We start from the raw sequence: 22474 nt of genomic DNA on the forward strand, positions 1-22474 counted from the left end.
CTTAGTGTTTTAGAATCAGATGAAGCACAAGCCTCCCCTCACAGGCATGTTCTGGGTTAACTTCAGAGTCTAGCTGAGGTCACGGTCCCTGGCACTGACCCAGACCACAGGTTGCAAAGAGTCCGAGGCCCTAGACCCCACACCAGCCTGCGTGGGTGCAGACACACGAAATGGACCCCCCGACGGATGGCGCCACCAACGGCAGAGCAGACCCGGCCCAGCGCCGGGCCATCCGCAGCAGCAGGGACTTGGGCAGATGAGGCCCCACACTCACCACATTCCTGAAAAGGATCGAGGCTGATGTCTAGGTCACAGATCAGGGCACCACGCGGCTTGTGGAGGTGTGGAAATGCTCCCTGGTGACAAACGTCATGCCGAGCACCTTCGAAGGGCCAGCTTGGCCCTGCCAGGGACACTCATGCAGAGCAGAACAGGTGTCCCTGGGCGGTGGGGGGAGCCACCTGACCCCTCACCCTAGCAAGAGGCAGGCAGAGGCTGTGGGGGGCGGGCGGGCTGTGGACGCCCCCAGGACTCCCACCCTTCCACCTGCAGGAGGCTCAGCCTCAGCCCTGCCTGCCCCAGACACGGCCACTGGAGCCCGAGTGAAACGGAGCCACGACACCAGAACTCTGCCTCACGGACGCCCGTGGACAGACACCACGGGAAGGGGGGAGCGGCGCTGCCGCCAGGACAGCCAGGGACTGCAGCAGGCAGGGCCCAGGCGGGTGTGAACGTGAGCGGGCGAAAGGAAAACGGGGTGTTTGTGTAGCTTCAAAGTCCCCCCAATGGAAATGACTGTGGGGTTTTCACACACACCCACACACCACCCCAGAAGGTGGGGCTCACGCTGCCCCCAGCCCTGCGTGGGCCAGACCCCAGGCGCACGGGGCGTGGGAAACAACAGCGCTGACTGAGAACCAGGGACCGGGGTCACAGCGCCGGCACTGCACTGCGTCATGCGGACACCACGTCCCCAGCAGGCGTGCGCTGAGGTATTCCCTCCCCCAAACCCACAGCCCCGGGACCCTCAGGAGACAGCACCAGACAGGCCACAGACACCAACTGGTGCTGTCCAGGAGCGCTGGGTGCACAGGATGCAGGGACAGAATGGGACACAGAACAGACGTGATGCCCAAATGCAACCCGGGACCCCAGAGCCGAGAAGGTCGTGGGTGGAGGTCCAGGTGACGCACAGCACCCAGGACGGCGCCTTGGCTTAGATAAATGCACACCGGCTACGTGAGGAGTGACGCCGGCAAAGCCAGGTGGGAGGGCTCGGGAACCGCCGCGGAACACCGTTACCTCTTCTGTAACTCAAACAGCGTTTCAAGATAAAGAGTTTCAAAACGGCAAAGGGAAAACCAAAGCTGACCGGGCACTGCGCAGCATCGGTGGGGCACGCTGGGAGCCAGCCCGCCCCATGTACCGCGCCCTCGAGGTCTCCACCCATTGCCCGCCTCCCCGTGCCCTGGCCTGGCGACAGTCCCCTCCGCAGCGGCACTTGGACTCACACCTCCTGGCTGCAGACTCTGCCGCTGCCCGTGCACACGGGGCCTGGGCCGCACAGTGGGTATGGCGGACACGGCCAGAGGCAGATGAGCCACCCAGCTCCTTCCCTGCCCTCTGCCACGCTGGCCGCAGCCACCACCAGACAGCGTCCCAATGGAAAAGCCACACAGCCGATCCTGCAGGCTCAGGGCGCTGGAGCCGGGGCTGGGAGAGGCATCTGCCACCTGTGCTCACAGCACATCGCTCACAACGGCCAGAAGGTGGCAGCTACCCAGGTGTCCATCGAGGGACAAGCCAGATGTGGTCTGTCCGCACAATGGACATCACTCAGCCCTGAATAGGAACAAAATTCTGACAGGCTACGAAAGGGATGAACCTTGAGGACATTATGCTAAGCGAGATAAGCCAGTCACAAAAGGGCAAATACTGTGTGACTCCACTTACATGGGGACATAGAATAGTGCCATTCACAGAGACAGAAAGTAGAACGGGGGTGCCAGCGGCAGGGGGAGGACGGGAGTTAACGCCTAGTGAGTGGGGTTTCTGTCCGGGAAGACGAAAGGGCTCTGGAGACGGCGAGTGGTGACGGTTACAGCCACCCAACGTGACTGCTCAGTACCCCCGAGTCATACAAGGAAAAATGGCTAAGAGGGTAAATGTCACGTGATGTATCTTTACTGCAATGAAAAGCAAAGACCGCACTTGTCACAGGGCAGACGAGGTGCGTGTGGAGGGACAGTGCCCCTCCCTGCAGCAGGGCACGGGGTGGGGGGGGTGTGGTGCTGGCCCCTCTCTGTCCACTGACTGCCCCGGGAGAGGCTGATCGCTGCAGGTGGGGGTCAGTCTTTTTACCACTGAGCGGCCACTCCTGCCTCCACGGCCGTGCAGCCGGGCACGCCAAGCCCCCGGCCCCAGGTGAAGCTCTGGAACCCTCAGCATGCAGGATGCATTCCCGCCTCTCCCAGGCCACTCAGTCCTGTCCCCATGAAGCGGAGGCCCCTGTGGGGACTGGCAAGGTGGGTGGTCCAGCAGGACCAGCATGCGCTTCCCCAAACCATCAGCTCTCCCTCGTGAGCCCGAGGTCCCTGTCCGACCAGCTGCCTGGTGTGGCCAGGTGACTGAGCTCTGGCTGAGCAGGTGAGCGCAGGACTGACCTGTAACTGCCTCCCACACAGGCCCCTCCTTCCCTACCTCTTTCCACCTTTGAGGATCAGTCCAGTCTGTACGTGCCCTGGAAGCCCCCGCCAGCCTGGGCCCCTGACGACCACGTGGAGCAGAGCCTCATTCTCACCGGTGTCCACACCGGGGCCGACTGCTACTCTGACGGGTACTGCACATTTTGGAGACCTTCCGGGTGTCTGCCCCGGGCTGGCTGAGGTGACTGAGCACCGTGGCAGCCCCAGAAGGGCAGCTCTGACCGACCCTTCAAATCTCCAGGGCTCCCCAAATGTTCAGGAGACTGAGGCAGAACCAGCACAGACGCCGAGTAGCTGGCGGCTTGTAACTCACTCAAGCGATTTCATTTCCTTTCCCTCTCCGAGCCGAGCGAGGAAACACACTGCAGACAGGGGAGGCAACCACGTGTCAGGACTTTGCCAAAAGTTTGTGGATACAGAGGAGGGGAGAGGATGGAAGATTCTTGAGGGATGTTTGCAAATATGTGCCAGCCCCAGAGGGCAGCTCTGTTCTTGCCTGGCTAGGCAGGGGCCTCTTCCTCTGCCCACTGCCTGGGGACCCCCGAGGTGGGTGGAGGCCCCGGCAGCAGCCAGCTGCGGGAGGCAGCGCCCTGAAGGGCTGGCGTGGATGTCCACCCACCCCTGCCCAGGGCCGCTCGGGAGTTTGCAGGTCAAGCCAGAGATTCTCCGCCACAGAGGAAGGCGGCACAGTGGGGCGACGGCCCAGGCTGATGTGTTGGAACAAGGCTTTGGAAACGGTGCCGGCAGGAGAGGCTGAGTGACGGGCGGCGCCCGGCGCTGGGGGCTTGGCAGTCCCAGGGCCAGCGCCAGAAACTGCACACACAGCCGAGGGCCCGTTAGCTCAGCCGGTCACAGCGTGGTGCCCATTAGGCCAGCGGGGGAGACCCCAACACAGACAGGCAAGCGTCCTCTGCCAGTCAGAGGGCAGGGCCCTCCCCAGGCCGGCTGCCTCCCACTAGTGAGCCCTCAGTAGGATATCTCTTGGCGGGGGGGCTGGCCCCTCCTGGGAGCACTGCACAGAGGAGGAAACTGAGGCACAGAACAAGGCTGGCCTGCTCAGGCTCGCAGCCACCAACGGTGGAGCTGGGGATCTGGGCCACCTGTGCTCTGTCCCCAGCTACGGCACACCCCAAGGCCACCAACCTGAGATGGGATCACAGACTATGGCCTGGTGGCCAAATCCAGCCCCCTGGCTGTTTCTACACCGCCGGCCAACCAAGAATGGAGTTTACAGTTGTAAGTGGTTAAAAAAAAAGCCAAATAATATTTTGTGACAAATGAAACTTTTCAGAGGTGCAAAGCTCAGTGTCCACAATCAGGTGCCCTCATGCATGGCCTGGCCACACTCACCAGGCCACGGCGACCGCTGAGCAACTGTGGCCAGACCTCACGGCCCTCACAACCCCAGAGACTCACCACCCCTTACAAGAAAGCTTGGCCACCCCCATGCAGGAGGCAGCACCCCATCAAAGCGGAGAGGGCTCCACAGGTGTGTGTGACGCGCCACCTCTCTCACGGAGTGTCCACGCTGTGACTCAGCTGCACCCACATCACACCCCACTGACGCAGCCTACAATCTTGCCACACTCAGGGCACCAGAATGCATTTTGAGAGGGCACAAGCCCACCTCACTACAGCCCATAAACCTGCAACAACCACTCTCTGGCATTCTGGCAACTCCAGGAAGAAATCCGTCTCCCAGGTCTGCCTTCTCTCCTTCCCAAACTTCAGATCCCGCAGCGCACGGGACAGGTCAGCTCATTGGGGCCAGACAGAGGGGCCCGTGCGTGCCTAACTCCGCTCGGCGACTCCTGGATCACTGGATCACTGCGACTCCAAGCCGCCAAGCAAGGCAGACCCCCCCGCCCAGCTGCCCGAGTCACTTTACCTTCTTCGAAGACAGCAGCAGGGTCTGGACCGGCTCTGCGTCCTGGAAAAGCTGGGTCTCCTCGATGATGTGCACGTCACTGTCCAGGCTGACAGCTTTGTGCAGCGCTCCGCGGTCTGCGAGGTCAAAGGAACAGGTCAACACTGTGGCCCCGGAAGGAGAGGCCAAGGACAATGACCGTGGAGGCAAACATTCTCCCCTTCTTCGTTCCCTAGTCATTCCCTCAACAAGATACTTGGAAAAAGATGATGGTTTTGCATGACAAAATCAAAAGAAAAAGCCTTTAGAAAAATAAACAACTGAAATAAACAATCAGACACTCAAGTGTTATGGGCTATTTCAGTTTTTTTCCTTTTATGAAAAACGTTCTGTTGTTGACTCCAAAACAATCCTTCATCAACAAAGTCAACATTACAGCATTTGAAACTACATCCCACATGAGGTGACTCCCGAGTTCCACCGGCCCTGGGGGTGTCGTCGAGGAGGGGCCCAGGTGGGCAGGAGGGGCAGGGCACAAGCGACGTCAGCTGGGAGGCTCCGAGGGCAGGCCATGGGGCCTCACCAGCCACCATGGCTCCTGGTCCCCATTCTCTGTGTCAGAAGTGCTCCTCTCAGCCAGGGCCGATATAGCAAGTCGGCACACGGCAAGTCAGGGCACGTCTCAAACCCAGCTCCTCGGCCGGGGAACGGGGATGTGGCCTTCTGCCCGCAGTCAGAGAACGCTGGGCTACTGCGCCCTCCCAGGCCAACTCTCACACCCACCCCTGCACGGGCGTCACCAGCCAGCCCAGCCCAGCCCCGGGCCAGCACCTGCACTTCTAACAGGTGTCCAGGTGACCAGGTGGCCTGGTGTCCAGGTGGCCTGGTGGTCACCTAGATGTGAAAGCCACTACATGTGGTGACTTCTCAGAAGTCCTTTCATACTGTAAACAAACTCCTTGGGTCACCTCGAGGCAGACTTCCGATCCACTGTTTGGACTTTCTCATTTTCCTAGCAAGACACAGACACTCTACCTCTGTCGAGTCTTCAGAACCCACCTGTGCTGACAAACATGACGTCATAGACGGTCCCGTCCAGGGCCTGGGTCCTGTCCACCACGATCTGAGTGTAGTTCACATCTTTTTTGATTAGCCTGGGCCTGTTGTCTATTGGGGTCACTGAGTCATCCATGAGAGGGTGGTCTTTGACAAACTGCAGCGTTTTGTCGGGTAAGTTCAAAGAGCTGGTGTAGTTGGCCGCCCGTGCCTCACTGTCAATGCACTGCAGGGAACACAGTCATGGGCTGTTGGCGTGCAGCCCCCAGACAACCAGCACCAAGGAGGGTACCAGTGGATCACAGAGGTGGCCTTTCCCCCGGGACCCGAGGACACTGTTACAAAGTGTATCCTAAGACAGAATTACATTTCATGATACGTAATCAGTGGAGAAATTTTTATCCACTTATAAATGAAAAATACCAAGCTTCTGAAATTGAAAAACAGAACACTTACTTGTAGTGTTTCCACGAGAAGAGAAGAATGCTAAATGCTGCTAAAAACAGCCCAGTTATAAATAGAATAAAAGATAAAGAGCGCACGGGATTCCTTTTCTGTCCTAGCTCCCTGCTGTGCGTAAACCAAAATCCATGGCCAGAAGTGAACACGTAACTTAATAGAACGCACAGAAGGCAATGACATGCTGGGGACAGATGCCCCATCGAAGGGACAAGGACACTCCACTGAGGGCCTCCCACGCTGCCCCAGGAGCAGGCACAAAGCAGCCTAGAAACTTGCACTAATTGCAACACAAAAGTCATCATTTCCAGGAGGAAGAACTGTGACTCCTGTTGACCAGTGAGCAGCAGAGCTCATGCGAGCGCAGAGCCCTCTGCCAAGGAATCGTGTGCTCCTCGGTGGGAAACTGAAAAGGAAATGGACCCAGTTGTATTATGCAAAGTTAATTCTGCAAAACAGTCTGTGCCAGCGGCACAGCCTTCCTGTCTGGGCAGTATGCAGCGTGGCTGTTCTGTAACACCCAAAAGAGAAGAACACAGAAAAATGACGAGGTGTGCTCACTGGCTCCCCCAGTCCCCACGGACACCCAGCTTGTCATGGAGACAGCCCTGGCATGGCCAGGCACCCAGGCTGTAAGGAGGCTCCAGCACCTGAACCAAGTCTCACGCTCTGGGCCTTGGAGGGGCAGAACGATCTCCACCCCCCCAGGCCCTGGGCCCCACTCACCGCTCCGGGCCGTGGCTTGGGCACTGGGCCATTGTAGCGCACCCACTTGGTGTGGGACTGCTCGACCGTGGCGCTCTGCATGTACTTCCCTTGGGAGAAGACCGCCTCCACTGTGGACAGGTTGTAGGCACACACCGCCGACAGCCCCACGTTGTTCCTGGGCAGGGCAGGGGAGGGACGCATTGTGACTGCCGGGTGGGCAGCGAGAGAGGTGGGGCACAGACGCCCGCCCAGACACTTACAGTTGCGGGGTGAAGACGGCATAGAACACGGGCACCTTCAGGCCCGGGGCCCTGAGGACGAAGACGTCCCGTAGCACGTTGAAGACCAGGCTGCTGTCTGGCCGGGAGCAGATCAGTCTGGCCTTCAGGAAAGAGGTCCACTTCTTCTGTAAGGTCCTCAGGCCCCCCTGGTCCCCCTGAAACCCCAGTGACAAGACGTGGGATGAGAAGAGAGGACCTCGTGAGCAGGCACTACACACAGTGGTGCAGCCCGGCCCGCCCCGGCACAGCCCAGCACTGCCCGAGCCCACCAGGACAGGGGTGCAGTCCCTGGGCCCCCAGCACTACTTCCCACTACCAGCTGGGGCCAGAGAACTTTCCCAGATTAAAACACAAAACAAAACAGACAAAAACTCTTTCTCGCCGAAAGCTCATTCAATTCCAGCTGAAACAGCATGGCTGCGTGTGCCTGGCATCGGCCCCAGTGCAGAGGCGAGCCTCCACGCCACACGTTTCCACCCTCCGCCCTCCGCCCTGGGGCTCGTGGGACTTGCCGGACACTTGACCCGACTGGGACTTGGTGGGCGGTGGGCAGCCCCCTCCCGCTGGACGGCACCGGCCCTGCAGCCCATCTGGGGGGAGCGCGTGGACCCCCCTCCGGGACTCGGTCCTCACTTCCTGTCCACCCAGATGACCTGCAGCGCCCTGGACCCACCAGCTTCTTCACAAACACTCGTCAGTGACCTGACCGCTGGGAGACTGTGTGAGAGAAACACTGAAACTATGAAAGCTGAATGTAGAAGAGTATATTAATAAAATCGAAGTCCTTGCTTATTTTGGGCATAATGAAAATGCCCCCTCCTTGCTTCTACTGTGATCACAGTGCTTTTTTAAATAAACGACTTTGTTTTCTTCCTTGATGCTTTACCAAAGAATAGTTTCCAACATGTCTCTGGTCATTTGTCCCATCTGGCTTTCAGGTGTCAGGGGGCAGGTGAAGGGTTCTAAAACACTGGGCGGATGGGGGCGGCTATGCTCAATGGGGGGGGCTATGCTCAAGTGGCCTCTGCCCAGGAATTCTAACAACTGTGGGGAAAGAAAGGGCAAGGATTCGAAGGGAGGCCAGAAGTGTGCCTGAGAGCTGCAGAGCCCTGGGGTACGAGAACTGTGCTGTGCTGTGCCCCCCTGGCCCCACTCACAGAAAGCCCCAGAGCCAGGTGACAAGTCAAGATCAAGGCAGGTCTGAGCCCTCCTGCTGGCTGCACAGCTACCGAAGGAGAGGAGACCTCCAGCCCCGCCGGCCAGCGCTGCCCTGAGGGAGCTCCCTGCCTGCATGGAGCCCTGGTCCCACAGTGCCCACCCCAGCGCGCCAAGCACCGGCCTGCCCTGTACATCTGCACTTTGCTAAGATGCTCTCCTGGTCTGCAAGACAGGGAGGGTGGCGGCCACGGGTCAGGGGACACGTGGAGGATTCGGTCAGTGACGTGGCTAGAGAAGGTCCGGGTGGATGCAAAGCACCCACTTTCTCCCTTGGCACGGGGTTGTTAAAGGAGAGATGTCCAAGGCTCCTGCCTTGTGTGCTGCAGGCAGGAAATCCTTGCTTCTGTGATGTTCTCGGGGTGATCACTACAGAAGAAGGGCCGCGTAGCAACTGTACGTCTGACAATTTCCACAGGGGGTGCATATCCACCGGCCCCACCCTGAGCAGCCGGCATGACAGCAGCTGTTCTGTCCCACATGGTTTCCTATGGTTACCTACGGCCTGTCCCACCTCATAGAGAAACTGCCACCTGGGCCACTTTAAGATTTCCTAAAATCAACCCCCAAAGCCATTCTATTGCGCTGAGAACTGTGCCTACAGTTGGTTATTTTAAAAGCATCCTTCCTCCCCTAATATGCACTTCAAACTGTTCTGACAAAGTATAGTACCAGTTTTCTCTTGTTAACCTTAACCAATCAGTTAATGTTTCACTCTCAGGTTAAGAGAGCCAAAAGTGAAACTCCAACTCCACCAGAACCTGCTGAATACCTTTCACAAAATCTAGCTTTTTATAACGTAGGGGAGGGTTGAGGAACAAACAAAAAACAAATCTCCTAAGAACATCAAGCCAGTGGTTCACACACAGAAGGTCCAGAGTCCCCTTGGTCTCCAAAAAAGCCACCAGAATCCCCCAGAAAGGAAGGGTTGGCACCACACAGGCCCATCAAGAGTGGCATCTGTGGCACAAGGCAGTGAAGTGCAAGGGAAAGTGACATTTCAGAGGAAGGTCAGAAGCGACCGATCGTCCAAGCACACTATCGCCGCGGCAGAGCCGAGTGGAAGCCAGGAGGCAGCGGCGCTCACCTTGCACACCCTGGCTATCCGGGGGAGCATCAGTCTGAACACAAACTCGTACTCCACAGACACCTCCGTGAAGAAGAAGTAGACCTTGTCATCCTCGCCATCGGTGCCGTCTGAGCTTTTTCGGATCACGTCGGAAAAGACGAAGCTAGGCTCTGTGGGGAGAGGACACCAGAGTATCCCTGTGCACAGAGCTGTGTGACTGCCGTTACCCACGGGGTCACCGGGCTGGCCAGTGCTTTCCTGCAAGGACGTCTGGCCTGTGCATGTGCCACACCTCAATCATAAACGCCAGGGCCCAGGGACGACGGCTGCTCTGAGCCCAAACAGTGCCTGCCCCACCTTCCCCAGCCTCAGACACGTGCCTCTGATCAGTGGTTCTGCTGCACATCCCGCCCCAGGTCCACCCAAGCACCCACGCTGGGCCTCCGGACTGGCATGCACTCTGGGGACTGCAGGGGACCAGGCCATACCAGCCTCGGAAACCTACTGTACAATAGGCATTTGCTGGTTTAAATGACATGTGCCTGAAATAAACAAACCACCAGATCTAGGTGCCCCGAGACTTTAGCTCCTTGGCTGCCCCACCCTGAGTCACCGGCTATTCCGAATCCCAGGCCTCAGAATCTGCCCCCAAATGAAGAGGCTCTAAAACCGAGAGCTCTGCTGGTTGGCTCCCACAAAAAAAGCCCCCATGAACAGCTACAAGGAGTCAGACGTCAGACATGAGCTGCCCGGCATTGACAAGGTACCCAAATCCCAGCCACCCATGTGCTGGAGGCTGGACACAGAGGAGGTACCGATACCAATGTCACTCCACACTTCAGCATCATACCGGAAATGACATTGTGGCCCTGTCTGATAGTTTGAGTTCTCCATGTCCTATCAGAATCTCGCCTTCATGAAAGTCTCCCAAATTCATTTGCAGGGAGGGCACGGGATCGGGGGCTGGGGAGAAGCTGTCTTAAAACAGCATCTTGTTAGCAGAGAAGAAAACAAACAAGGTGCCCCTGGGCTCTGGCTGTGGACTCTGAGCAGTCTCCGGAACGTCCCCACCGCACAGGGGCTGACACTAGCTCGGGGACCCGCAGGGCTTGGAGGCAGCAAAAGGAGAGACACGCCTTCTGCCCAGCGGCTCGGCTTACCGTTCAGCCAGGGGATTGCGTACTCCGTTCTCAGAGGACTGTGGGAAGAATTTCGGGAGATGATGGGTTCGCTTCCCAGAAAATTATACGATGTCCCAGAATAAAGTTCTCCATCTGCAGAGGCCCCAGGGAAAGAGGAAAAGGAAACCAGCCTCTTAGGCTGTGGCACAAATACCAGGACAAACACTCAGCATGTTGTTCTTTATAACCCAGTTAAGCCACTTGTCGCCAGAGAACGCAAAAGAGGGTGCCCCAACTTCCGGGGCGCACGCTTCTGCTTCCTGACTCTCCTGCTTTCCTTTGATGTGGATGATTTTATGTCCACATTCAGCTGCATTTTATGAGTCACTGGGCAATAACTGAACACAAGCAGGTAATTCCCGCACCCAGGAAAACGCTGATGGATACAGCAGCAAGTGCTCTCGAGGCCACGGCCTGGATGCCAAGGTGCGAGACCACCGTGGGCCACACGTAGCCTGGGCACACACCTCCCCCGCAAGCAGGAGCACCTGCTGGACGTGCCTGACCATCCAAACGGCGTGCACCAGCATGGACGTAAAGTAACGATCTCTGGTGGCGCCTGGTGATCCTTGTGAACAGTGAATCCGAAAGCCCTTGTTGAAGGGTCCACGCAGAGTCCCACACACCTTTTGTGAGGACAGCTAACATCAAAGCAAAGCCACGAAGACAGCACTGAGAAGGAGGAGGACCGAGGGTCCCGCTTTGGCATGCCCCCCAGTCCTCGGGGGCGACAGAAGCTGAGGGCAGGACTCACCAACCATGACGGACGTGTAGCTGTGTGCTGGGTCAAAGGGACATCTTCCTTTGCCATCTTCGTTTTTCCCCAGAAATTTAAAGGATATTAAGCTCTACAGTTGAATAAAGAAATAAAAACAAGGCACATCATAAACGGCTGAATCTCTGTAGGAACAGTCCATCTGTGCACCATTCATTTTACGGATTTGGCGTTCCTGGACCACTGAGAGGGCAGAGCAAAGGAGCGCCGAGTCCCATGAATCCCGTGCTCCGGACCTGTGCCCGGCGTCACTCAGTTTGGGTCTGGACGCCAGCACCTTGGTGCCCTTCACACCCTGGCCAAGCTTCTCAAGACCTCGGAGCCTCAGTTTACCCAACTATAAAATGGAGCTAGCAGTGCTGATGGCTCCAGCCAGGGTGAGCCGCATGCAGGACATGCTCCATAAGTGACCCGAAGCCCATGTGCAGAATCTTGGTGCCATACAGGTGGCGTTCCAGGCAGTGGGGAGAACCAGATGATCCAATAAACAGGTAACAGAAACACAAAAACAAAAAGCAGCAACATCCCCACCTCCTTCCCGCCACCAAAACGTATTCCAGGTGGCTCAACGACCTGGACCCTGACAATGGAACTGAGGCGCTAGAAGAAAGCGCGGGCCAGTGTTACAATCCTGGGATAGCTTCATCTGACGAGCAAGCCCAAGCCCACGTAAGCAAAAAATGAACGGAGCTGACGGCAGAAAGAACTGGGACACTCGCGTCCAGGGAAACAACGTGACAAAATTAACTGCAAGTGGCAAACTGGGAGAAATGCCTACAAAGTGACAGATGAGGTGTTTCTGTCCCTGAGCATGTGACAAGTGTGTACAAATGAGTGAGAAAGAGCCTCCCAGCAGAAAAACCGGCAAAACCCAGCCAGTGACAGAAGAAATCCATCTGGGCAGCATCAACAGGAAGATAAGACACGGCAAACCTGCCACAAAGCCGGGGAGCACACGGAGAATGGCAGTGGGACCGTCACTGCACCTAGCAGCCTGGAGCGGCAGGAGGGGCGCTGCCCACGGAGGAGGCTGGCTGGGACACCCCAGAAGCAGAGCAGGAGGGGCTCACCTAGGAGGACAGCCACCACTGACACCCCTAACAGGCCGGGTTAAACAGCCCACTACACAGGTTGCCACCTGTGAGGTCTGGGAGTATGAACTGGGTGATATGATCTACTTATCGCACCTCAAAAGGATGTCTGGGGACCACTGCACAAATCTGAACGGGGCTGGGGGTCAGACAGTATTGGGAATACTGTACATGGTTTGAGACATGATGATGAAATTGGAGTGATGCAGGAAAACGTCACTGTTCTTAGGAAATGCTTGTGAAGGCATTTGGGAGTCATAGGTCATAGTTCAGCAAGCACACACACATTCACACACAGACACATGTGCACACACATTCCCAACTGTGTAATCTAGGTTGCTAGTATACACGTGAGTGATTAACTTTTCGGTAGGTGTGAAAATTTTTATTAAAAGTATTAGGGAAAATTACAGGTCTAGATTTAAACCAAATATATATTATAATATAATCCCCTTACCTCAACAACTGACATATCTATGGAATACAGGTTTAAATGACAGTACTTGAAGCTTCCTATTAATTAGAATTTAGCCAGAAAAATCCTTTGATGTGCAAAATGTTTCTAGCATAATTGCACCTTTTCCTTTTTTTTTTGCCCTGGAACAAGAAGAAACACCTGTCTTTGCAGACGCAGGGCGGCACCACCCCCAAATCACCCTCACCCCAGATCAGCCGTCACCGCCAGCACCTGTGCTCAGATCTCACCCCAAACCGTGCGCGAGTACCGCGTTTTCTAAGAGTACCGCGTTTTCTAAGAGTACCGCGTTTTCTAAGCAAGTTTTGAATGAGTTCATACTTTGTCTTGTCATTTATCTCTGACTCATGGTTGGAAAATACGATTTTAAATTCCAATTAATTTAGGGTTCAAACAAACTAAGCTTTTCACTGCAGCATATTTTACATTTGTCAGGTGCTCACTAAATCCAGGGATACTTAACAGAAAATGTGCTTCATTTTCAATCCTCGCATGTACTTATTTAAAACTCTCCTCTCTCTGTTACCAAATTGCTTGTCAGATTATCTGGTTAAAAAGAATCTCTCCCAGCAGATGCTGAAATCTAATCCCTCTCTTCGGGTGACGGTGCGGCGTGGGGAAGGCCCCTCCTGAGGACCCTTATGCGGGGGAGGTGCTGGACGCATCTGGGCAGAGTCAGGGGGGCGACCCCGTGAGGGACAGGGCAGGCCCTGCTCAGCACGCTCATCGCGGCCCCTCGGAGTGGGCGCCGGGGAGAGCAGTTCATCGGGCAAGCTGCACACGCACGGCCGAGCTGTACATGCACGGCCGATGCCAAATGGTGACGCCCACGACCAGGGCGCAGACCCACAGAAGTGCCAGCCGAGCACACACGATCCAGGGCTGAGTCCTGACTTTCCCACCTGACCCAGACCCCATTGCAACCAGGCCTTTCTCCTTTCTAGAATGTTCCCTCACTGCATGTCCTGCACCAGTGGTTAGTGGTACCCTGAGCCCTGTCCCAGGCCATGCACTCGGCCATGGACACTGGGGCCTAAAGGAGCCGAACGGAACCCGTGCTCCTGACCACAGCCGGGAGAGGCCTTCTGGAGGGGCCAGGAGCTGCCCCCTCCCCACACGGCCAGCCCTGAGACGATCCTACTGTTTTGCGGGGTGGACACCACTCTGCGCCTGCCTGGAGCCCTCTCGATATGGGGACAAGCCCACTGGCCTTACCAGGTGGTCGCAGGCGGGCTGGAAGGCATTGGTCCCGCACACGTACAGGGCCGTGGCGCTGAGCGGCTGCAGGACTCGGATGTAGTTGAGGCACTCCGTCTGTGGGGGGAGAGCGCGGTCAGCAACCACCAGCCCGGCACCCCCGCACCGCCCCTTTCCAGAGCACAGACCCGGGTTCACCGGCACCAGCTTCCCCGCGGCCCGCTGACCCGCGCACGAGTCGTGTGCGCCTGCGTGGCCCCGTCCTGTCACCTCCACCCTGGCGCTCCTGTTTACCTGCCGGCCTGCGCTGTTCTCATGCGGCGGGAAGGCCCGAGACCCTGATCACACCCTGGGCAGACCTAAGCCTTCAGCTGGCCTGAGTAATTTTACCTCTGTGGTGCCCGAAAGCGTCCGGGTGCCTGATGAATACTCGGCAATGATGTGGTGACTAAAAGGAGCAAGGAGAACTTACCTCAAACCCTACTGGGGACACCCACTATCGAAAATCCACTTTACTCTCGCCGGATACACAGGCCGTTCATTTCGCTGCCAGGCCCGCTGAAGCGTCCCTCTACCTCCCAGGGGACGCCTCCCGCTCCCACACGCCCATAAGATGGTGCCTCTCTGCCCCCACCGTGGGGCAGGCGGCACTGCCTCAACAGCCCCAAGTGCGAAAAGACGCCGTTTAAGGACGCACTATTTTAGGCTGAAGGTACCTGCATTACACGTGCTGTAGTCTGAAATGACCTCAGCTCAGGAAAGGTCTCCTTTTGTCATGACCGTTTTTACACTGGTGGGAAGTAATTTACAATTCGACCCCCACCCCCAAGCTGGCAGAGACCCTTCCGGCTGCGGGCCTGCACACAGCCAGTGCAAGGCGCCGGGGCAACGCGCCTCCAACACAACCCCTGCTGTACCCGCCTGCTTTCCCCTCACTTCCTGCAGTAGCTTTGCGTTTAGAGACAAACACTTTAGCAAAGGTGTTTAGCACTTGGCGAAGAAAGTTGAGCAAAAAACTCTTAGGGTTTTTTTTGTTTCTTTTTTTGGAATTGCTTTGAAATTAGCCAACAACTGCTGAAATTGCCATAATGTCTCAACTGAAATTGCAGCTGTCTCAACCACTATCAAGGAGGACTGGGCTCCTGTGGCCTGAGAAACTGCCCAGCACAAGGCAGGGACAGGACAGCTCACAGGGTGGCGAGGGAACCCAGGGCTCCCTGAATGCACCCCACCCCACACCGAGGTGTGGAAGGGATGGACATTTGCCAAAAACCCAAAAATCCCGGCAACCCCTCCAAGCCTAAGGCCATTCACCAGTGAGCGTCGGAAATTGTTTCCTATAGTCAGAGGTTCAGGGCATTTAGACAAATTCAATTCACATAAACTTCAAGAACTGTTTCTCAAATGCCTACTATGTTTGGCACTTACTGGGACAGACCCAGTTCCGCCCCCCGGAACAGAAGGGGTAAGCTTCAGACGCATCTTGACAACGTGACCCAGCCTGCCAGGACCACAAGACCAGGACAAAATGCCCGGCCTGCATTTCAGAAGTTGTGGTGTTCAGATTAAAACAGCTAAGACATACTCGTGTGGGATTTTTTTGTAGCTTAGAAATTACCTGTTTTGATTTCCCTTTTTCTGCGCATTTTGCTTTTTTGTCTTCTGAAACCTTCCAATATACCTGTGGAAGGAATGAGCCCATTTCAGTGCGTGTGCTCCTTTTAAGAAGAGCTACTGGTATAAAAAAATGCACAGTTTAAAAAGCACATGGTAGAGTCTGTAGCCTGGAGGATTCTCCCAAGACGATCAGCTCTTAGAGTGCAAAGGCGGCTGGCAGGGCAGGCGCGGGGTGCAGGATCACGGAAAACGTGCCCGCATGGCCTTAACCAGCCGGCCCAGACCGGCTCCCAAATTCCCATCATTCGCTACAAAAGATGAAACTACTGAAAGTGGAGAGAATTAAATTATTCGTCAAAAACCTAAACCATAAGTACTGTCAGACATCAAAGTGGGTTTTTTGGTCCATTCAAAAGTGACTCTAGAGTTCAGTTTAAAAAAGAAGTCCCGCCATTCCGTCTGTGGGAGAACAGTCCTCAGACCCGCGCTCCGCAGCGGCTGGAAGTGGCGCACACACAGCTCTCTGCAGTCAAGCGCCCGCCCAGTGAGAGCCAGGTTCCTGCAAAGCAGGCAGATCCACGGACAGAAACCGCCGGGAGGCAGGTGCCCTCCAAAGTCCCCACAGGATGGAAAGCGACAGAAGGTGACAGGGAGAGGCCACAGAGGCTTCCACAGCCCTGCCCCACCTTCCCCCAAACTCCCCACCTCCCTCAGGGACATTGCATAAGGGAAACAAATACACTTTTCTCAGCCCAGAGGCTCACAGCAGGCCAGGAAGCAGCGGGCGTGAGGGCCGTGAGGAGGGAGCCCCACGTGGGTGTGTTCTAACCCACCCGGGGGCTCCGGCAAAGCGCCGAGCAGCAGACACTGCACCAACGGGGTGTATATGCACAGAAACGAAAGTGGGAACTAGCATCCAGGAAAGCAGAAGGTCCCATTTAAAACAGCAACTCCCTTGAGAAATTAAAATGTACACAATTTCATAATCAACTTACATGAAATGCACAAGGACAAGGGAATGGAAACTTAACAGGCCCTTGATCATGTGTGCAGGGATGTTCGCTGACCCTTGGCTGGGTCCCTTTCTTTTTGTCTTTTCCTTTTAGTATAGGAGCCCCTAAGCCTCTCCCCCACCCCACGGGACCACTGTGATGCCATTAATTGAGCACCGGCTGCTCTCCCTGAGCACCCCGAGGCCTGTCCACACGTGCCCCAGCGCGCCAGCCCGTGTGGTCAGGACGGAGAGCAGAGGAAGGGATGTAACAGACACCGGGAGAGTACGGGCCCGAGCGAGGTGAGGCCACGGCATTCTTCTGCCCACACAAAGGGCCTCAGTGTGAGAGACTCTGCAAAAGAAAAGTGCTCAGAGCTCGTTTATGTAACAAACGGGAAAATAAGAAACACGCTATACCCTGAAGATTAAAAAATAGATCCGGGGCAGAAAACATACAGCTGGAGCATGGAACAGACTGATTCCAAGGAGCAAGAAAACTGCCCAAACCGCCAGGACCCAAAGAAGCTGCCACCGGCCAAGGATGAAATAGGATTTAACTCTAACAGGTCAAAGCACATGAGATATGTTTACATCCATGAGTTCTCTACGATACTAAAAATCAAATAATCAAAGCACTCACTGTTGCCCTGTAGAGGGGGAACTAACTAGTTAACGCGTCATTCTGAAAACCGGTAGCAAAGGCAAAGATTTCAGCAGCTGTCCTGCCTTTGCCAAAGGAAGGGGACCCCTAGGGGCCCCGCAGCTGGCAGTGGCATCTCCCCTTCTGGATGATTCCAGCGCACGAGTGAGGACGGAAAGGCAGGACTAGAACGTCACGTTTTGCGAGCTGCGAGGGGATGTGGTCCAGACTTGGAAGGGCAGGGGCTGCTGAGGCTGAGGAGGAGGAAGGCCAGTCGCCTCACACGCCCAGAGCGGGTGAGCCTCAGGGCCCAACACTCAGCAGAGGACGTGTAGAGGACACAGGCATGAGACACACACCGTGAGGACTCAGGAGCACACGGCACGGGCTGTGCAGAGTGGCTTTCTCGGGAAGTAAACCGAGGCTGGCTCCTGCAAATGGAGACTGAATGGACAGGGGTCAGGATTTGCCTCGGCGCCCCTGGAGGTGGCAGACGCAGCGGGCAGGGCTGACAGCCTGGCCTTGGCCTTACGGAAGCCGCGGTGGGTACAGGGCTCATGATACCACTGTCTCTGCTCAGGGGCACGTTTGAGATTTCTCCATAATAAAAAGTTCAAAAATGAAAGATGAAAAGAGGGTGGTCCCCGGGTGAGCTGCCGGCAGACAGATGGGGCTGCATGGTCACGGGAGCCGTGCGGAGGCCCCGGGTGACAAGCCCTCGGCCTGCCACAGGCCAGGAGAGGCCGCTCACTCGAGCGGGTTATGCCAGGAGAGCGGGACCCAGGGCGTACCTCGTGCTGCTTCTCGGAGATGTTGAGTGCGTTCACGGCAAAGACCGCTTCCCGGGCGCCGATGTACAGGGTGTCCGTGTCCTCGCTCAGCAGCAGGGCCGAGTAGTTGTAGATGCCCGGCTCGTGAAACTGCAGCAGACGCACCTCTGCGGGAGGCGAGGGGCAGGGTCAGAGGAGGGAAAGGGAGAAAGCAGGCCAGAGAGTGCTTGTAAGCCGCCACCACTCCCGGGGGCCTGTCTCGGTTACAGTGAACACGCCCGGCACAGTCACATCTGGAGGGCTGTGCACTGCGCGTCACGTACTGGGGCAGCAGAGGTCGACCCCAGTGGACACCAGAGCCAGGCACCCCGGGAGCAGGCCTACGACGCAGCCACCAAGCACGTGTGGGACCCGCTCGCAGCCAGAGCACAGGAACCCTGAGCTGGCGCCTGACCTCCCTCCTGCTGCCTGGAGTCCCATTGAGCCCCAACCCAGCACCCCCAGACGCCTCCGAGTGGGCGCCCACCATCTGCCCACCCAGCTCTGGCCTGTGTGTCTTTAATCACCCACAGGTTAGGTGCATCAAGAATATAATGATTTAGGATTTTCTTACTCAGGAAAAACATGGTTTACTTCAAAACCTTTCAAAGAATCAATTTTAGAGAATCTATCAACCCAAGCAATCTTCAGTGATCACCACAAACATACAGAACAGAGAAATAAGTGACCTTATTTTGCTTACTAAGTAAGTGCCTCAGTAGGTACTTAGGAATGGGAGGAGTTAAATAATAGATGCTCAGGAAGAATATAAATGTATCTGCATTAGTTTTGAAGGAGCTATTTCTTCTTTTCAACTGTCCCGGCATCAATTTGAGCGTGTTGAATTTGGCTTTCCATATATCACCAGGAGTCTGCTTTATTTGAGAGACAGGTGTTAATGCTTTCTGTCTCTCTAATTTTCCACCACGGAAGAGAGATGAGCTCTGGGGCTGCAGGTCCTCTCTGTGCGTCTCCGGCCTCTAACTTTGCCCAAGGCAGCGCTCGGCTGATCTTGCAAGCAACACCTTGCTCAGGACCCAGTATTTAAGCTCTCAATGCACCGAGTCAGAAAGACCAGGGGTCCCAAGACACACCTCCCAAGAGAGGAACTAACTGAAGCAAAAACTAAAGAGAGCGAGTAAAGTCACACCACGAAGCTCAGCTGCGTGTCCTGTCCTTCTCCAGCGACTGGGGGCAGATGATGAGTCATTGTCCTCCAGCGAGTAGGGCTCAAACAGTGGCAGGTACAGGGAGGTGAGCTTCCCTTTAGGGGACTCCAGTGCAGAAACCAGGTTAGGGGCTGAACAAGCCTTGCTGAATGCTTCTGGTTATTAAAGCCTCTTTGTAGAGCAGCCACCTAGGCCTGTCTGCCCAGACACAAGTTCCAGGAGCAGAGAATGCAGCAGATAAAATGCCAGTGTCCTAACCAGCTGCTCCGCATCTCAGCGGTGGGTCCCTGTCACCAGCCATCCCCCTCAGCATCCCAGCAGTGGGGTCCCCGCTCCATCCTCATGCCACTGGCACCTGCACAAGCTTTAGTGCTCACCTCTGTGCTCCCAGGTGATCCGGGGTACGGGTGCAAACGCTACTGCCATCCCAAACAGCACCACGAGGGCTGTGAGCAGCCCCCTGATAGGGGCACACATCCTTATCGGGCAGGGGTGGCCACACAGGGCTTCAGCAGCAAAGGTTCAGGGGCAGCAGGTGGCCAGGGCGGGTGTGTTCCCACAGATGCTGCTCAGCACCCCAGAACAGGGGCCGGCAGCACAGCCTGGAGCTGGTGAGTGGCAGGGTCCCCAAGAATCCGCATTTCCCGGCTCAGCAGGTGAGGAGAGGCCACTGTCGCCACTGCAACATCAAAGGCCGCTTAGTGCTTCTTTGCGGCCTCAGAAGAAATGCTGCAAGGAAATGAAAAGGCAGTCAGGACACGTGCAGGGTGACAGGCCTGCTTCTTGTTGCTCAATGTCCCCGTCCGCCCCACCCTGCCACCTCTCTCCCCACAGAGCCATCTGCTGGGAACACGCGGGCTGGCTGGGGCAGGGAGGTTCTTAGGAGGGGACAGAGGAGCAGAGCCAGGAGCCACCAGGAATCAGTGCTTCCTGCCCCCCACCTGGAACGAAGGACAGACACAGGGACGGGGACCTGGGGTGGGCTGTGGGGCACCCAGCAGACACGAGCGCCTGGCGGTCTGCCCAGCTTCCTTCCTGCGTGGCTGCCATGTCCAGCTGGGAGTGAGACGGACACGAAGGGAACGAGCCTGGGTTTCAGTTTCCCTCGGAGACTTTGTCTTCCTCACTCCGGCAACACGTGGCAAGGAAAGTAGCCAGGACCGGAGGGCTGCAAAGAGCTCACAGGCTCGCGTCGGCACACACGCGGGCACACGGGGCCAGCGCCCCCAGCAACCGGGCAGTCAGTGTTTCAACAACACACTTCTTCTCTTAATTATAAACCAATTTTGGGGGATGAACAGAGAATGGGTAAAACAGACAGGCAACAAAGTCAGCCTAGAAAAAGGATAACCATGAATCCAAGTGGTGGGCACGCAGGTGCTCACTTTAAATTCTTTTCAACTTTGCTGCACGTGTAAAAAATCTTATCACAAAATGTTAGAAAATGTTTCTTTAAAAAAATAAAGAAATGAAAACAACAAGACTGAGTTGGTTGGAGAATTCAGGAACTATATAACACGGCAATGCTCTCCTAGGTGCAGACCCCAGAGAAAGCATCACACGGCCACCAAACACCATGAAGGAGACCGCCTACAGCCACTACGCAGAACAGCCCCAACCCGGAGACCACCACAGGTCCCTCGGCCTATGATGGAAAACCAGACGTTTCCACGGCAAGAATGAGCCGCAGCCACACCCGGGGACGAGGCGCACCTCACAAAGACAGCGCAGCACGGAGGCGGAGCTTCAATGCAGCGCCAGGCAGCGCGTCCAGAGAATGGCGCTGCTCACCTGTGCTGTTCAGACATGGGCAGAGAGTCGCCCCGGGGGCCCGAGGGGTCCGACACCGTGATCTGAGGCCAGCCACACCCCGGGTTCTCGGTGAAGATGCCCCAAGCGGCACCTTAACGGTCATGCCCTTTCATGTTACAGAGCCGTAAGTCGTTCACTCGAAACACCAGCGTGGGGGTTCTGGTCCCCTGCCCCTCTTCGGCCCAGGAGGCCTGTGAGGGACGTGGAAAGCCGCAGCCCTCAGCTGCGGGTCCTGACTCCCTCTGCCCCGCAGCATCTCCACGTGCTATCCCCAACGCCACAGCCCAGCGCAGCTGGAACGAAACCTCGCTCTGCTTCCAGCTGCTCTTCCACGTCCGCCACCTCAAAAAGCACCAGCAGTCAGGGCGCGACTCACCCAGCATGAACCCCCACCCCCACACCGAATTTACGGGAGGTGCTGCCGCAGGGCCACAGACACATCTGGGACGTGCCTCTGCCTGTGCCTCTCCACCATCACCACACTCCCCTCCCATCCTGACCTCTCCAACAGCCTCCCAGCCCCTTACCTGGCCCCTGTTCTTGCCATCTGTGCTGGAGACAGCTGGCTTCCTGCCCTGGCATCCGTGCCCCTCCATTCTCACTAAAAGAATCCTGTGCTTACTTGGGTTGGCCTCGTGCCCAGCTCACTACAGCTCCAACCTTCTCTGGTAGCAGTTCTGGCCAAAGAACTGTAAGCAGAATTTATGAGACAGAAATTCCAGGAAAGTTCCTTAAAGGAGGCTGACTCAGCTACGAATTGCATTTTTGCCCTCAGCTCTTCCTCCTTGCTGCCTGCAACCAGAACTGGATGGCTGGAGCTCTGGCAGCCACCCCGTGAACATGACGATAAGGGTCTCATTCTAAGAACAGCCAAGTGGAAACCTACAAGATTCTGAAACTCTGATAACATAGTGGAGACTTTGCACCTGCTTTCTGCTGTCTATTCCAGATTTATTGATAAAGTGTTGATCTCTTTCAATTATTTATTTTCAGATTTTTGTTATCAACAGATACAATTTCAAACTGATAAAACCTGCCTACAATCCATTCACCACACAGGAGCAGAGGCTAGTGTAATGTTCTTACCACAAATTAAACGATGTCATTTCCCCACATGAAACGTTTCAACACGCCCTCCCACCACTCAGAATAAAACCCACATTTTTCATCATGGCCAGCAGGGCTGTGGACAATCCTGCATCACCTCTGTCCAACCTCTCCCTTTCACATTCCCTCCATCGCACCGTCCTGGCCATGCCTGAATACCCAGAGCACGGCCCCCTTGGAGGCTGTGCAACGGCCACCCCTTGTGCCTACCAACCCCACTCAGAACATTTCCAAATGCGTCTGCTCC

At 56.1% G+C, this 22474-nt stretch overlaps 1 protein-coding gene across 1 annotated transcript in view; it reads right to left on the reverse strand.

Moving 5' to 3' along the window:
• LOC138388321 (semaphorin-4D) overlaps positions 1-22474 on the reverse strand; it is a 104788-nt gene that overhangs the window by 3558 nt on the left and 78756 nt on the right. The window contains exons 3-13 of the mRNA XM_069476260.1: positions 19686-20037; positions 18122-18267; positions 15698-15760; positions 14098-14196; positions 11296-11389; positions 10521-10634; positions 9379-9530; positions 7056-7231; positions 6814-6970; positions 5632-5854; positions 4594-4709 (exon numbers count right to left, since the gene is read on the reverse strand). Coding sequence (XP_069332361.1) covers positions 4594-4709; positions 5632-5854; positions 6814-6970; positions 7056-7231; positions 9379-9530; positions 10521-10634; positions 11296-11389; positions 14098-14196; positions 15698-15760; positions 18122-18267; positions 19686-19785 — 1440 coding nt within the window. The 5' untranslated portion in view covers positions 19786-20037. The remainder of the gene's footprint in view (positions 1-4593; positions 4710-5631; positions 5855-6813; positions 6971-7055; positions 7232-9378; positions 9531-10520; positions 10635-11295; positions 11390-14097; positions 14197-15697; positions 15761-18121; positions 18268-19685; positions 20038-22474) is intronic.

This window comes from Eulemur rufifrons, chromosome 7 (assembly GCF_041146395.1).
Source record: "Eulemur rufifrons isolate Redbay chromosome 7, OSU_ERuf_1, whole genome shotgun sequence".
NCBI classification, from domain to species: domain Eukaryota; kingdom Metazoa; phylum Chordata; class Mammalia; order Primates; family Lemuridae; genus Eulemur; species Eulemur rufifrons.